This window comes from Amphichorda felina (genome assembly GCF_050947745.1).
Source record: "Amphichorda felina strain 45539 chromosome Unknown scaffold_5, whole genome shotgun sequence".
NCBI lineage: Eukaryota > Fungi > Ascomycota > Sordariomycetes > Hypocreales > Bionectriaceae > Amphichorda > Amphichorda felina.
The window spans coordinates 866752-880778 of NW_028145045.1; the positions used below are offsets into that span (position 1 = coordinate 866752).

The 14027-nt window shown below is 44.3% G+C and overlaps 3 protein-coding genes across 3 annotated transcripts; 1 reads left to right on the plus strand and 2 right to left on the minus strand.

Annotated features, from left to right (window-relative positions):
• Window positions 1-7824: 7824 nt before the first annotated feature.
• On the minus strand, window positions 7825-9004 carry ACO1O0_005121 (aldo/keto reductase; the record flags this gene model as incomplete). The annotated part of the gene is made up of 2 exons (XM_083194547.1): window positions 7825-8603; window positions 8668-9004. 2 exons carry the CDS (start codon window positions 9002-9004, stop codon window positions 7825-7827), a joined length of 1116 nt encoding a protein of 371 aa, XP_083049460.1.
• Window positions 9005-10066: 1062 nt separating this feature from the next.
• Window positions 10067-11803, minus strand: ACO1O0_005122 (FAD-binding oxidoreductase; the record flags this gene model as incomplete). Its single annotated transcript, XM_083194548.1, has 4 exons — window positions 10067-11030; window positions 11109-11307; window positions 11367-11631; window positions 11720-11803. 4 exons carry the CDS (start codon window positions 11801-11803, stop codon window positions 10067-10069), a joined length of 1512 nt encoding a protein of 503 aa, XP_083049461.1.
• A 551-nt stretch (window positions 11804-12354) lies between these two features.
• ACO1O0_005123 (FAD-binding oxidoreductase) lies at window positions 12355-13966 on the plus strand (the record flags this gene model as incomplete). The annotated part of the gene is made up of 3 exons (XM_083194549.1): window positions 12355-12377; window positions 12432-12639; window positions 12710-13966. The coding sequence occupies 3 exons, from the start codon at window positions 12355-12357 to the stop codon at window positions 13964-13966; spliced, it is 1488 nt and encodes a 495-aa protein (XP_083049462.1).
• Window positions 13967-14027: the final 61 nt, after the last annotated feature.

Consider the following 14027-nt stretch of genomic DNA (forward strand, 5'->3'; position numbering starts at 1 on the left):
AGTGATCCCCTCCCTATATTTATCGTAGATCGACTTACTCCCTACGCGATCCGGATCGCCATTAGATCGCGTAGCTCCCCTAGTAGCGACCGCTCCGGATCGCTCTATCCTTAGTTATCCTTGCTTATTATTACGTGCGTTTGCCTAGTTACGGCGGCACCCTTAGCTAGGTTCGTAATAATAAGCTTATTCTTAGTAATTAGCTTTATAATAATTTTTTAAGATATCTAATTTTAATAAGAAGGAATTTAAAATATTATATAAATACCTTAATAATAAAATTATAAAAAGATATAATTAATTATTTAAGTTAAAAATAAGATATTTTATTATATTTATACCTAAGAAATACTTAATTATAATTAACTATAGATTATCGCTAATTAAGTATTATTATAATTAAAGATAAAATATTATTATTATTTATTATAAAACTATAAAACTACCTTTATAATAAAAGATATTATATTACTTTTAACCTAAAGAATATATATAACCTTATTTATATTAAATTAAAAGATAAATAAAAACTAACTTTTAAATTAAATTTAAGTTATTTAAATATATAATAATACTTTTTAATTTTATTATTTATTATCGATAATTAATTAAAACTTTTAAATAATTATAATATTAATAATAAGAATCTTTAAAAATATAATAAATAATATAGAATAAGGTTAAGTAGCTAAGCGAGACGATAATAATAATAAGTCTATTATATTATAAGACTAAAGCTTATTAAGTAAGCTATATAGCGTAACGCGCTTATCTTATAGATAAGGCGTATAGATACTAAGCACGTAATTAAGTCTAGGGTATTATAGGCTAAGATCCTATACTTTGTAGCGTTTATCTATTATAAGAAAAAGAAATAATTTAATAAATAAAAAAATACTAATAAGCTTTTAATAACCTTAAGTAAGCTATTTTATTAATAAAGATATTTATTATATTTAACTTTAAATAACCTATTAAATTAGAAATAGATATATTAGATTTTACCCTAATAATATAAATCTTATAATATAATAAAAAAAGATAACTTAGATTAATAATATTTTATTTTAAGAAATTATATAAAGCTAAATTAAATTATCTTATTTAAAATAAAGAATATATAACTATTATAAACTTTTTATAAGAATTCTAATATTACTTAATAAGAGATAAATATAAGATTAAGATATATATAGATTATAAGAATATTACTTATTTTACTATAATATAATAAGTTAATAAGCGATAGCTAATATATATAAAATATTAATAAAATTTAATTCTAAAATTATCTACTAAAAGAAATTAATAAATAAATAAATAGATATACTTAGTAAATATATTAATTATAATTAAAAAATACCTTAAGCTATAAAATAAATATTAAAATAAACTAAAGATAATAGCTATTAATATATTAGGGTACCTTCTTTTTATTACTTTTTATAAAGTTAAAAGGCTATAACCTAAGAGCTATAATAGAAAATATTAACCTATAAGGTCTTAAGATTATTTTTATTATATATATAAAACTAATATTAATTATATAGATAATTAATATTATATTATTCTTTTTTTATTATTAATTAAAGTATTTATTACCTAATCTTATATATTAACCTTATTAATCTATAAGCTATAACCTTCGGATTAATCTAGCCTTAGGCTATAATTATAGCTTATAATAACTTATTATATATACCGATTATCTATATAAGCGATAGTATATCTAATTAACCCCGCCTAAAACTTATAATCTTTATATTATTATTATAGTTATTATAATATTAATAGCTTTAGCCTTTACCCTTTTTATCTTAGAACGCCTTAAGCCTTACTTATAAGGCCCTTTCTTAATAATATATTTATTATTATAGGTCTCTTATTTATATTCTTATATATCGTAATCTATCCTTAACTTAATAACTATAATATTATAGCGATATTATAATTATAGGGTATAAAGTAATTATATTAATCTCTAAAGAATATTAAATCCCGATATAAGGAATTATTCCTTATAAGTCATTTTTATATAACTCTTCTTAGCCCTATTATATATAACCCCCGGAGCCTTAAGGGTATCTCGGCGTTACCTTATCTCTATACCCTTAATAGAGATATTATATTATAAACTTAATAAACTAAAAACCGTAGTTAATATTTAACCTATAGATATATAATATATATAAAATAACTAAGAATATAATATTAAGAAATATATATAATCTTAGATAAAAGTAATAAGGAAAATAATATAACCTAAAAGTAATCCAAAGATTAACCTTAGAAATAAGCGACTTATAAATAAATTAATAAATAAATAATTATTATTATATAAAACCCCCTAATTTCCCTTATATTAGATATATATCTCCTACTTTTTAGCTATTAATATTATTTAGTAGTATCTATTATAGCTTTATTATATAACCTCTATCTATTATTATACTAATTCTCCTTAATATAACCCTATTATTAAAGCTTAGATAATAACCCTAATATTTAAAAGATACCTTATCTTCCTTTATCGAATATAAAACGATATAAACCCTTCTTTTTACCTTATAATAAGAATCCTAATATTATAGGTAAAAGATAATTAATTATTAAAATATATTAAAACCCTATTAAATATCTAATTAGTAAATACTCTTAGGTATTTAGGCTATAGAATTATTATAAGTAATTATTAAAAAGTATTTACTTCTTACTATAATAATAAAGGCCTTAATAAAATTATTAGTTATAGCTTTCTAGATATATTTCTAGCTTTTATAAGAAAAAGTAATTATATTTAGTAACTAAGGAAATATTATATAAGGCCTATCTATTTAGATCTAACCTTAATTAAGTATAAAAAAATATTATATAAAGGCGGTCACGGATAGAAGCTCTAATATTATCCTTTCCTATAACTCTCCCGGCGGATAACTGATAGTATATAGATAGCTAATACTAATCTATAATTATTAGTATAGCTATACTTAACCTAGGGGTATTATACCCTACTATGATCTCGTAATCCTCTCCTAAGGGATATAATCCTTCTATAACTATAATATATTAATATTAAATGATATGATATAGTTAAATAATACTCCGCTATACTAATTACTTTTCTAGTTACTATAGTAAATACTAGGGCGCTAAATGATTAATACGGTAGTATTTTATATATAAGGGGGTATATTATTTAACGTTAGTATACTATTTAACGCTGGTATATTATACTTACGGAAGGACTGTGTCCGTAAGGAGAGGATTACGAGATCGTCGTAGGGCATGACGCCTCTTTTTCGACGCCGACGAGGTGATCGGGGAGGGTGGTGAAGCCCAGCACCAAGGTCTGACATACGGCGCGGCAACTCGATAATACCGCTCAAGATACGAAAAGCACCAGATATGTAACATAAGCGGCATCGATTGAAGAAGAACCCAGGCGGGAGGCGCAAGGAAGTGCCGCAGCAGTAGCGATGTGAAATCAATCTTTCTGCGCGTCCTGGAACCGCTGGACAAATCGAACAGAGAGATGGCAGAGTTGAAAGACGCAATCGCTATATAGAATGAAACCATCAGCGAGTAGCAATCCTTGATTTGAGAATTGAAACAGGAGGTACCAAAGCGGAAGTCAGATACGTCCACGAATAGCTTGAAGCTATCGCGATATAAGCTACCACGACCCCACCGTCATCCTACGCGGAGGCTACACGCATACCTCCGTCCTCGCAACCGAGCAACGTTCGCACGCTATCAACCGGCAACATAACGCCTTCGAACCTTACTGATACGATCTTCTGCACGATCGATACACTATATTCTTACTAGGCTATTAGATATATATACACGGTATATATAAATTTCGTATACCGCCTTTGAAAATTTACCCTACCTAGACTTAAGATCGGCGGTAGTTAGATATAATATTTACTATAACCCTAGTATTAAGGAATTGAAATTACTTCCCCGCACTTAGAATAGCGACTACCTTCCTTTCTATATAAACTCCTCACGATAAGAGTAATTATTAGAATGGAGAGATTCTCCGATCTTCTAAAAGAGCTGAGAGAGCAATATGTAGGGTTGTCCGCGGTCCCATCGGCTAACACGGTTAGACTCTGTCCGAGCTTAAAATCGGCCGAGGAAATTACGAGTAGTATTCACAACTCATCAGTCAATGTAATCATTCTTGGGAGCCGACGGGCTACTACAATAATATTTCGGGTGATGTCTATAATCACTCCACTTTTGTAGATTCAAGGAAGCAAGAATGCCTTGTACATACAGACGGGATTGAATGTAGAGTAGCATTACTTATCGACGATTGTCTTCCTCATTCTCAATACGTTTCCTCTGTTGGCGGGTAAACAAGCACATCTGCCAGCCGCCTAAAGGAAACTAACTCCAAACTTCAGTAAGGTACATATTTCATTCAATATTGAATGACTGGTCACGTGAAACATATCAGCGTTCTCTCAGCTTGGGGCCGTGCACGAGTTAAACATGGGTCTTCAAATGATCTAGACTGATCAGGAAGCGTCCGCGATGTTTATATCGTGGATGGGGGTAAGCGAAGCTAGATGCGGCGGGCTTGCGCTTTGGATAAACATTCTCGACGTGGTCTATTATATGCGAAACTCGTTTAAAGGCGCGCATCCGGTACTCGTAGGGGAGCTATTCATTTCTAACGTAGTAGACGCATTAGGTCTTGCCTAGAATAATAGGTATCTCTTTAGCTTTGGAGTCTGACTATTTTGTATCCGGAGGCACCTCTCAAGGTCTAGTCTGGTAAGGTTGTGGCCGAGGTCTGCGGATTTTGCGCTAAGAAGCGAGACGCATTAATAAATCAATAACGTATACCTTCCGATCTACTATATCTTACGGGCTGAGATTGTCTCTGAAATCAAAAATCATCGTAGATAATAGGTTACGTTCTCTTAAAAGATGTTGAACCTCGGGCTGACTTTTATCTTCACTTGGTATACCTTGGATTTATCGCTCTAGCTCTTCGTTATAGAGGCGTCGTCGGTAAGCCTCCCGGAATACCTTCGTTATATCATCTTTAACCGCTTCTTAGGCCTTCTTGAGATCTATTTAAAGCTTGCTATAACGCCTTAGGAAGTCTACGGGCTCTTATCTGATGAATCTATGCTCGGACTTGATATGTGCTAACATCTGCGTAATACGCTATCTAAGTGATATAATCTTCGGATCGGGGGTAAGTCTTCTAATTCGGCTATTACAATATCCTTTGGGACTTCTGGATCGCACCGAATACTTATATCCGTGAACGCCTTTATCAGACCATCAGCTAAAGGATCCCTCTTGAGGAACGTACGACGGTCTAAGTAGGAGTTCTAGATACAACTAGTCATTAGGTCGTGCCGCATGACTTGGTTTGTAATACTATCCGGGGCCAGCCCTAAGCTAGCGTTGCAATTTACTCGACATAGATAATAAGACGCCTACCTATCCTTAGATCCCAAATCTAAGCCGATCCGGTCTAGGTAGAATACGTATATAGAATATTTCATTGGCTCCGTAGGAGACTTAATCTACCCAGCGGCGGTTCTTATAGATCTTCTGAAAACCAGCGTCTTCAATATTAGGGGCTTCTGGTAGATCCTGGTTGCTTTTATACTGATAATAGAGGAGAAAAAGGGCCTTGCGTGATTTAGGTGATCTACTTAAACGGCATCGTCGCGTATGGCTCGAGCCAGGATATGGCTGATAGGATATAGGATGGGTAGCGGGTTTTCGCGGAAGAGAAAGATGGTACTGTGGCATCGGTAGGTGAGATAATCCGCAAAGTGAGTCAAAGAATGGAATGGATAGGTGTTGCAACGTATAGCTTTGGCTTTCTGTCTTCGCCTTTATGGTGGTGAAAGCAGACTTCTATGGCTAGGACGTCCCTTTCCCCTGCAGTAGGACTTTTTACTATCCATAGGAGAATATCCTCGTAGCACAGGGCTTTGTGCTTTTGGCTCTCTCCTATATCTATAAATGTGTTGGAAGTGTTTATATCGAGCTTGCTCGAGGTCGTGTCAATGTCCTCGCTGCTATCAACGATGTAACATGTATCGCTTGTGACATCGACAAGCTCCGCCGGTCGGCACGCAGTGTAAGCTTGGAACAGCATTATCGTGGGGAGGTCGAGACGGTCGTCCTCCGTGGGGAAGATACTTGTATCCCGCGCCCAATGATGAACAAGCCCTAACAGCGGGTCATCGACCCCCATCACAAGCTTGGTTTTTGCCTGAACATCGAGGTCGAACTCCCACCGCAGAGTCTCGCCAATGTACTGCGCATGATTAGTGTCTTGGCTTCACTATGATTAATGAAGCTTGAAGGGACGGATATATAACTTGCGTATCTCTTCGCAATCGTTGGCCTTAACGATTCCCCCGTCGTCAGTTCGTCGATAGAGCATTTTGAAATCCCGCCAGTACTGGTTGACCGTCTTCTTCTTCGAGCGCTTACGTCTCGGTTGAAGGTAAGTTTCGCAAATCCATGGCAGAAAGGTCATAATCAGGCCTTTGTCACAGTACCGAGACCACCCGTGCTTCACGCATACGATTCAATCTCTTTTGTAGAAAACAAGGCTCTTTGAACAATCCGTGCAATTCTCAGTGTGCATTTCAGAACTACTCGGTGACAAAGGAGTATGTCGGAGCGCTTAGATACGTAATTTCTCGCACACTGAAAGCGAGCGATGATCGCCCGATACTTAACTACTCGTATGTCGCTCCTAAATGTGACTCCCGGAAGAACAGAAACCTCTGCAAAGGAATGGAGGCAGAAAAATTGTGGTAAATGCAGGTGGTCTTTAGAAATTCATTTAGTCTAGCTAATTTGCTCTGATTAGAAAAGCAGTAACAATAGTCGCGGTGCATCAGGAAACACTAGCAGTATATGGGCAGCTTCAGATAGCTCATTAGGATTGGCCAGTCTCCGCTTCCAAACTGTATGTAGAAATGCCCAAGAGGTCAAGAGGAGACAGCTGCCTGAATCCAATAGTGTCGAGAAATCGCTGAGTTATAAGGTAGGTTTCTGGTTCGACAAGGCGTTGCAAATCATTCGCTGCTTTGGAAAAGACGAGTTGATAAGCTCCTCGGTGAGTAAAACTGCATAATAGATTCGAGAACGCCACTTACTCGTGCAACTGGGTTGGTCTATATGATCAACAATCGGTCGTGGGTGGGTTGTTCAGGCAGCTTGATGAATTCAACATGATGGAATTAGCCAATTTCTTCGTCGTGGATACTCGACTCCAGCCGCGCAAGGGCATCAGTCGCAGGCTCCTTCTCAAAACCGACATTTTTGGGCCGTCCGAGGCTGTCCATACGTCCAGCTCCGTCACAGAGACTTGGGAAAGACACGGGTCCCGGCCGATGGAATGTCTGAAAGCCTGACAGACCCAGAGTTTCTAAGGGGGATGGATGTCTACGTGTTCCGAGAGAGCCTGGATAGAACGGCTTTTAGCGATGAAGATGATTGCTCTCCCTTGCTTGGTCATGTGGTTGCTCGACTAGATGATGCTTATGGCTCGGAGAGGAATTGAAAAAGACCCTGGGTCATCGGTACCTCCGACGGTCGCTCAAAAGCGTGGGCCGATGAAACCCGTTCACATTAGCAATGTGGACGTCGTCGTTCATCTTTTTTTCATCTTTCATCTCCATCAGTGGGAGGCATTAGGAGTAGCAGACAGAAAGAAGCCTTTGTGGTATTCTCAAATCTAAGTCAGAACCCGTCTACCGGAGCACCTAGACCCTAAACATGAGTCAAGGCTATTCGAGTTCATGTTCCAACCTTGCCTATGGCTCTTCACTGGCCCTGAGCTTTCCAAAAAGGGGCGACGGCAGTTTCCCATCTCTCTGTTGGATCGATAGGTCGAGCCTCATACAGCTCTTCGAGATACTTCTCCTGCTCTTCACTCAGTACCTTTCCCCTCGCACCGAGTGCTTGATCCATCCTCTCCACGCTGCTGAAGCCAATGATGGGGCTGGTAACACGCTTGTTGATCCAGGCGAGCGAGACGTGAGCAATCTCCCACTCCAACTTGTCAGCCAGCTCCACCACACGATCTATGATCTTGCGGTCCAGGTCCGACTGGCCGTGTTTGCCTCTTTCCTCGGCCGAGCTGCGGTCCGTGGACCTAAACTGTTCAGGTCGGCGCGCCAGGTGACCCCTGCACAGAGGTGCCCAGGGGATGAGGCCAACGCCAGTGGCGTTGCAGAAGCGGTTCATCTCGCGCTCCTCCTCGCGGTAGAGAAGATTATACTGGTTTTGCATGCAGACAAATTGCGTCCAGTTATTCTTCTCGGCCACGAACTGCATGCGGGCGAACTCGGTAGCCCACATACTGCTGGCGCCGATGTACCGCACCTTGCCGGACTGCACGAGATCGTGGAGGGCCTTCATTGTCTCCTCTATGGGAACACGGCCATCGAAGCGGTGGATCATCAGCAGGTCGATGTAGGGAGTATCGAGGCGACGAAGAGAGGCCTCGACTTGGTTGAAGATGGCGGCGCGCGACAGGCTAAATGCGTTTTGATAGTCCTTGGATCCTTCGAAAGCAGCCCTCTGCATCATATATAGCTCCTCTGGGGAAGCATCACGCCTGTCAGCCAGACTCTTGCAGTGGATGGTAGCGTGGGGAGAGCCTACCTGGCTGTTCGCCCACAGCAAAGTAGCATTTTGTGAGGATGACGACCTTTTCACGAGGAATATTGTACTTCTTGATAGCCTTGCCGATAATCTCCTCGGAAGCGCCGTTAGAGTAGACATTGGCAGTATCCCAGGTGTTGAGGCCGCGGTCGTAGGCAGCCTTGATCAGGGCCAGAGCCTCTTCTTCTTCAACTACCCATGGCAGACTCTTCTTGTCACCAAAGCTCATGCATCCAAAGATGGGAACGGAGACACGCAAGCCACACTTGCCAAGCTGGCGGTACTCAGCCTTTGTGCTCTCCAAAGACTCTCTGAGTCGGGCAGGGAGTTGATCCATTGTTGACTGCAGAAAAAGGGGGGAGGGGGAATTGGCTGTACGGCAGAGGTACAAGAGAGTAGTTTGCGATTGGGCTGGGAAGAAGATGAGAAGCTCGTACTCGTAGAGAGAAGAAATACCATCTCACCTCTCCTCACGCGCGCGCGCGCCCCCACACACCTGCACCTGCAGGGATTCCACGGACTCACTATTGATGCGGCCAAGGCCTCTCTCTCTCTCTCTCTCTCTCTCTCACTTATGTCATACTATGAATGTGACCTTCATAGATTGGAACATTATAGGCAGGTGGTAGAGGGGAGGAGGAGGAAGAGGATGTTGTAGCGCAGACGCCACAATACACTCAGAACGGCACTTTGTATCGGCATCTTGATACGACGGGACTGACGGATACGGGACCGAGCCGCTAAAGCCGCCGGGCCCCCCTGCAGAGACAATACGCCGATTCGAGCAAGGGTTCTCAGTTCCGCCGGGTAATCACTGCATTCGAAGTGCACGCCGCACCCCTTTTTATTTGGTGCGGTGGGGTCCGGCCTGCGGAGCTACCCGTGCAGATGGAGATCGACCACACCCCGTGTGTGTACGTATAAAATCATACGGCACTTACATAGTCAACGATCGTTTACAACGAGGCTTTCCATGTGCACTAAGTAGAACGACACCACATCGGGCCGTGATTACCAATGCTTGGTAAAGATCCAAAGAGGATTGGTAAGACGATAGCGGCGTTCGTGAAGGGCTGACCGGATTCTCGGCACGCGGGGGAGGTCAGATGGTAGTTGTCCTATGCAATTCGTAAAATACACGTTCACTCAGCGAGCTAGCCTTTGTACCAGGAGGGGCTTATTCGTGGATGATAGCCATCGCTTCTATACGGCTGGTGACGAACTGAGACGGACGCTGATCACGTAGAATCCTCTATAAGAGACATCTATAAGAGACATCAATAAGAGAGTACACATTCTTATCGTAAACTACTTAGAAAGAATGGGAACCCGGCGGGGCTGCGTCGGGGAGTCAAACAGCTTCAACCGCGGACACAACCATCGTCACAAGGGCGAAGCCCTAGAAAGGAATTTTGAAGCCAGAACCCCTAACGTTCTGGAAAATACCACTCGGATCATACTTTCTCGATGCCTTCCGAAGCTTCTCAATGTTCTCGGCACCGAAAGTTGCAATCGGATCCTGCAGCCCGTGGGCGTAGTTCAGGTACTCCCAGTTCCAGTTGATACCGAGCTCCGTGGCGTAGTTGGTGATGTCCTCGTTAAGCCTCTGCACCATGGGGATCGCGATAGCCTCGTCCTCGGCCCTATCTATGAGAACGCGGACGAGGAACATGACGCCGTTCCCCCTGGCAACGCGGCTCTCCAAGCCCAAGACGTTGTTGCCCTTGCTGTGAGAGACCATGGTCTTGGTGATAGGTTGGAACATGGCCCTGCTCCGCAAGTTTGCTCCGGGTGATTTCGCGGCCAGTATCTCCTGAACGAGCTCCTCGTTCCTCTTCAGAGCGTAGTTGATGATGCGAGCGTCGCTGTCGAACGTGCTTGTGAACCAAATGTTGTACAGGTTCTCCTCGCCGTCCAGCTCCCTGGCGATGTTGGCTAAGGAGTCGGACCTCAAACTGTTGGACTTGATACCCCCAACGTCCAAGAGCTTGTTTATCTGTGGCGTTCCCTGCTTGTTGGCAGAATTTTCGATAGCCGCCAACAGCACCGTCTCGTCTGTATCTGAGTAGTAGTCCTGCCACCACCCAACCGAGCTGTACTGGTCCGTGGGCGTGTCATCCACGAAGCGGAGGTAGGCATCAATGAACTCGTCACGCTTTTCCAGGTCGTAGGTGACGAGGCCCCCGTAGATATGGGGCAGGGGGCGGTCCGCGTAAGGGATGGCTTTCATGTCGAAGCGAGTGACGAGGCCAAAGTTCCCCGAGGAGCCGCGGAGGGCGACCCAGAGATCTCGATGCTCATGCTCGTTGGCGTTGATGATGGAGCCGTCGGCAAGGACGACCTCGAAGTTGATGACGTTGTCACTTAGCAAATTACGGTCAGCGAATGAGCTTTGATGCTGCGCAGTCTCTCTTCAGCGTCGGGATCAAGGAAGGACATACCATGCCCAGCCATCGCTGCCCGAGTGATAAGAGTTGCCCCCGCCCAGAATGAAGCCGGCGACACCGACCGCACCGATGCGGCCTGCCGTCACAGCGACGCCGTCATCTTCAAGTGCCTCGAAGGCGTTTGCGGACCTGCAGCCGGGACCAAGAGCAACGACACCCTTCTCTTGATCATATGAAGTAGTGTTCATGTGGACTGCGACGCAATAAGCATGAGAACGCCTGTCTCATGGTACTCAAACTGTTCTCGCTTACCGAAATCAATGGTAATGCCCTCCTCAACACTGTTGGCCAGCGCAAAAAAGCCGTGTCCACCGCCTCGGATACCAAAGGGGCACTTGTTCTTGGAAACTACCTTCATGATGATCGAGGCATCCTCAGCGGACCCCGGAAGAACGACACACCATGGTGCTTGCTGCGCGCTGAGGGACCAGATGGATTCCAGGCGCTCCTTGTACACGGATGTGTCAGGGTAGAACACCTTGCCCCTGAGGTGCCGGTCTTTTGCTAGAGCATTGCACTATGCACTCGTGTTAGCATGTCTCCATCTTCGCGCATGATGAGCCACGTGGTGTTTTGATATGTTGATTTGCTTTGGTACGACATACACACTTGCTCGCGGTGTCGAGACAGGCAACCTCGACAGCAAAGAGAGCAGTCACGGCTGCTTTGAATAAGGTAGAGGCTTTCATGCTGTCCTAGATGAATTGGGTTGAAGGGAAACTGCCGTGGCAGAAGCACCCAACGAGCACCCTCTATATATAAACCCCAAGGCGGAAAGGCCCGCCGAGCCATCATCCCACGTACTAGAAACGAAAGCAGCATCAATGTACTAATGCGGCATAAGATTAATGGCCGCTGTCCCAGGGGTAGTTGGAGTTGGTAGCTGCTTGGCTGCTCTGCCTGCTGTTCCGTCCACGGATTGTTGATTCCAAGGCCGAGAAGAGTCGGGTAAGCGGATAGATTCCTCTAGGAATAAACGGACCGGGGGGTAAGCTAATGAGCGCATTTCCGGCACGCAAAACTCCGTGGTCGCGCAGCCAGCCACCACTTGGATGCTTGGAGCGGCTTCTGACCGCGTGTACTCCCCCTCCGGCTTACGCCGGTGCATGTAAAGACGTGCCGCTCAGCTACCCTACTCAAGAAAGTCTAACGAGTAATACCCACACGGGCCGCGTATTTAAGGGGTCCCGGAAAACCCCCCCAGGTGTCCATGCATCGCAACTCAGCCACGCTGACCAAAATGAAGAATTTCGTTGCTTCGGTGTCTTGCTACCTTGGGCTCTTCTGGACGATCGCAGCTGGCGCCAGCATTCCCAGGTACTTTGATCCGAACTCAATCACCCGTCGTTCCCTGACCAGCGACCAGGTCCAGAGAGAGCTTGGCGTCCAGGTTTCCAACACCACCATCATCTTCGGGCCGGGCGATGACCGCTTCGATGAAGCCACTTCCAGATGGACAGGCTTTTCCAAGCCCGATATCAAAGTCGTAGTTGAGCCTGGAAGAGAAAGCGACGTGGCAACCATTGTGAGACCCCATGAACATCATCCCGTTACCCTCGCTCCAAGACAAGCCTGCTAACACGACTTCATCAAAGGTCAAATACTGCAACGCGAACAGTATTGACTTCCTGGCCATCAATGGCGGCCACGGCCTGTCCGAAAGTCTTAGCACATTCGAAGGCATCCAGATCAGCATGCGACAGCTCACGGACATCAAGATCCAGCCCGGAGCGGCGTCGGCCTGGTTTGGAGGCGGCACCCTGGTTGGCTCAGTAGTCCGATACCTTTGGGATGAGGGCTTTGTCACCACCACAGGCGGTTGTGAGTGTGTCGGCATGTTGGGTGCTGGTCTTGGGGGTGGCCACGGCCCTCAAGAAGGCCTCTACGGTATGATAAGCGACAATATACTGCAGCTTAACGTTGTGTTGGCCGATGGCTCCTTCACCCGCGTCAACTCCAGGAGCCACTCAGACCTGCTCTGGGCTTTGAAAGGGGCAGGTCATAATTTCGCCATCGTCACAGCTTACGAGATGAAGATTTATCCTCGGGGCCCCGACACTTGGCATTACCACAACTACATTTGGCGTGGCCATCAGTTGGAGACTGTCTTTACCGCCATGAATCGATTCCATAACAATGGCTCAACCCCCGTCGAAATGGCCTTCAACATGGGAAATTTCTTCATGAACGACCAAATAAGCACCGAGGAGCCGGTCATATCTTGGACGTTTGCCTACCGCGGTGGTGCGGAGGAGGCCGAGAAACTACTCGCCCCCTTCAACGCCATAGAGGCCGAATCCGAGGAGATGGGTGATGTGCCTTACTACATGCTCGCATCCGTGCAGGGGAACAGCTGGGAATCCCCCATCTGCCAGCATGGTAAGATGCACAGCACTGGAACGGCGGGACTGCAGGTGTACAACGTGACGGCCGAACGCATCATTTACGACGACTTCAAGCGCCGCGTGACTCAAGACCCGGTCCTCGCGGCCACAGCCAACATTATCCACGAAGGCTATGCTACAGCGGGAGTGACGGCCGTAGATCCAGCAAGCTCGGCCTACCCCTTCCGCGCCGACCATCACCTCATGCTCTTCTATGCGAGCGCAGCACCAGATGACATTGCCCGCCAGGAAGCTGCCTGGGCCTGGGCCGCCGAGGTCCGCGGCCAGTGGAACGCCGGTCAGCCCAACCGCACTTCGAACGCCTATGTCAACTATGCCGCCGGCTTCGAGTCCCTCGAGGAGAGATATGGCCACGAGAGGTGGCGCATTCAGAGGCTACGACGCCTCAAGGCCAAGTATGACCCTGCCAATCTTTTCCGCTACTACAACCCCATTGTCGTTGGATAAAGCGGGAAGGGGGAGGACGACACGGTCTTGTGTTTCTCTGATCCTGCAGGAAGTCGAGAGA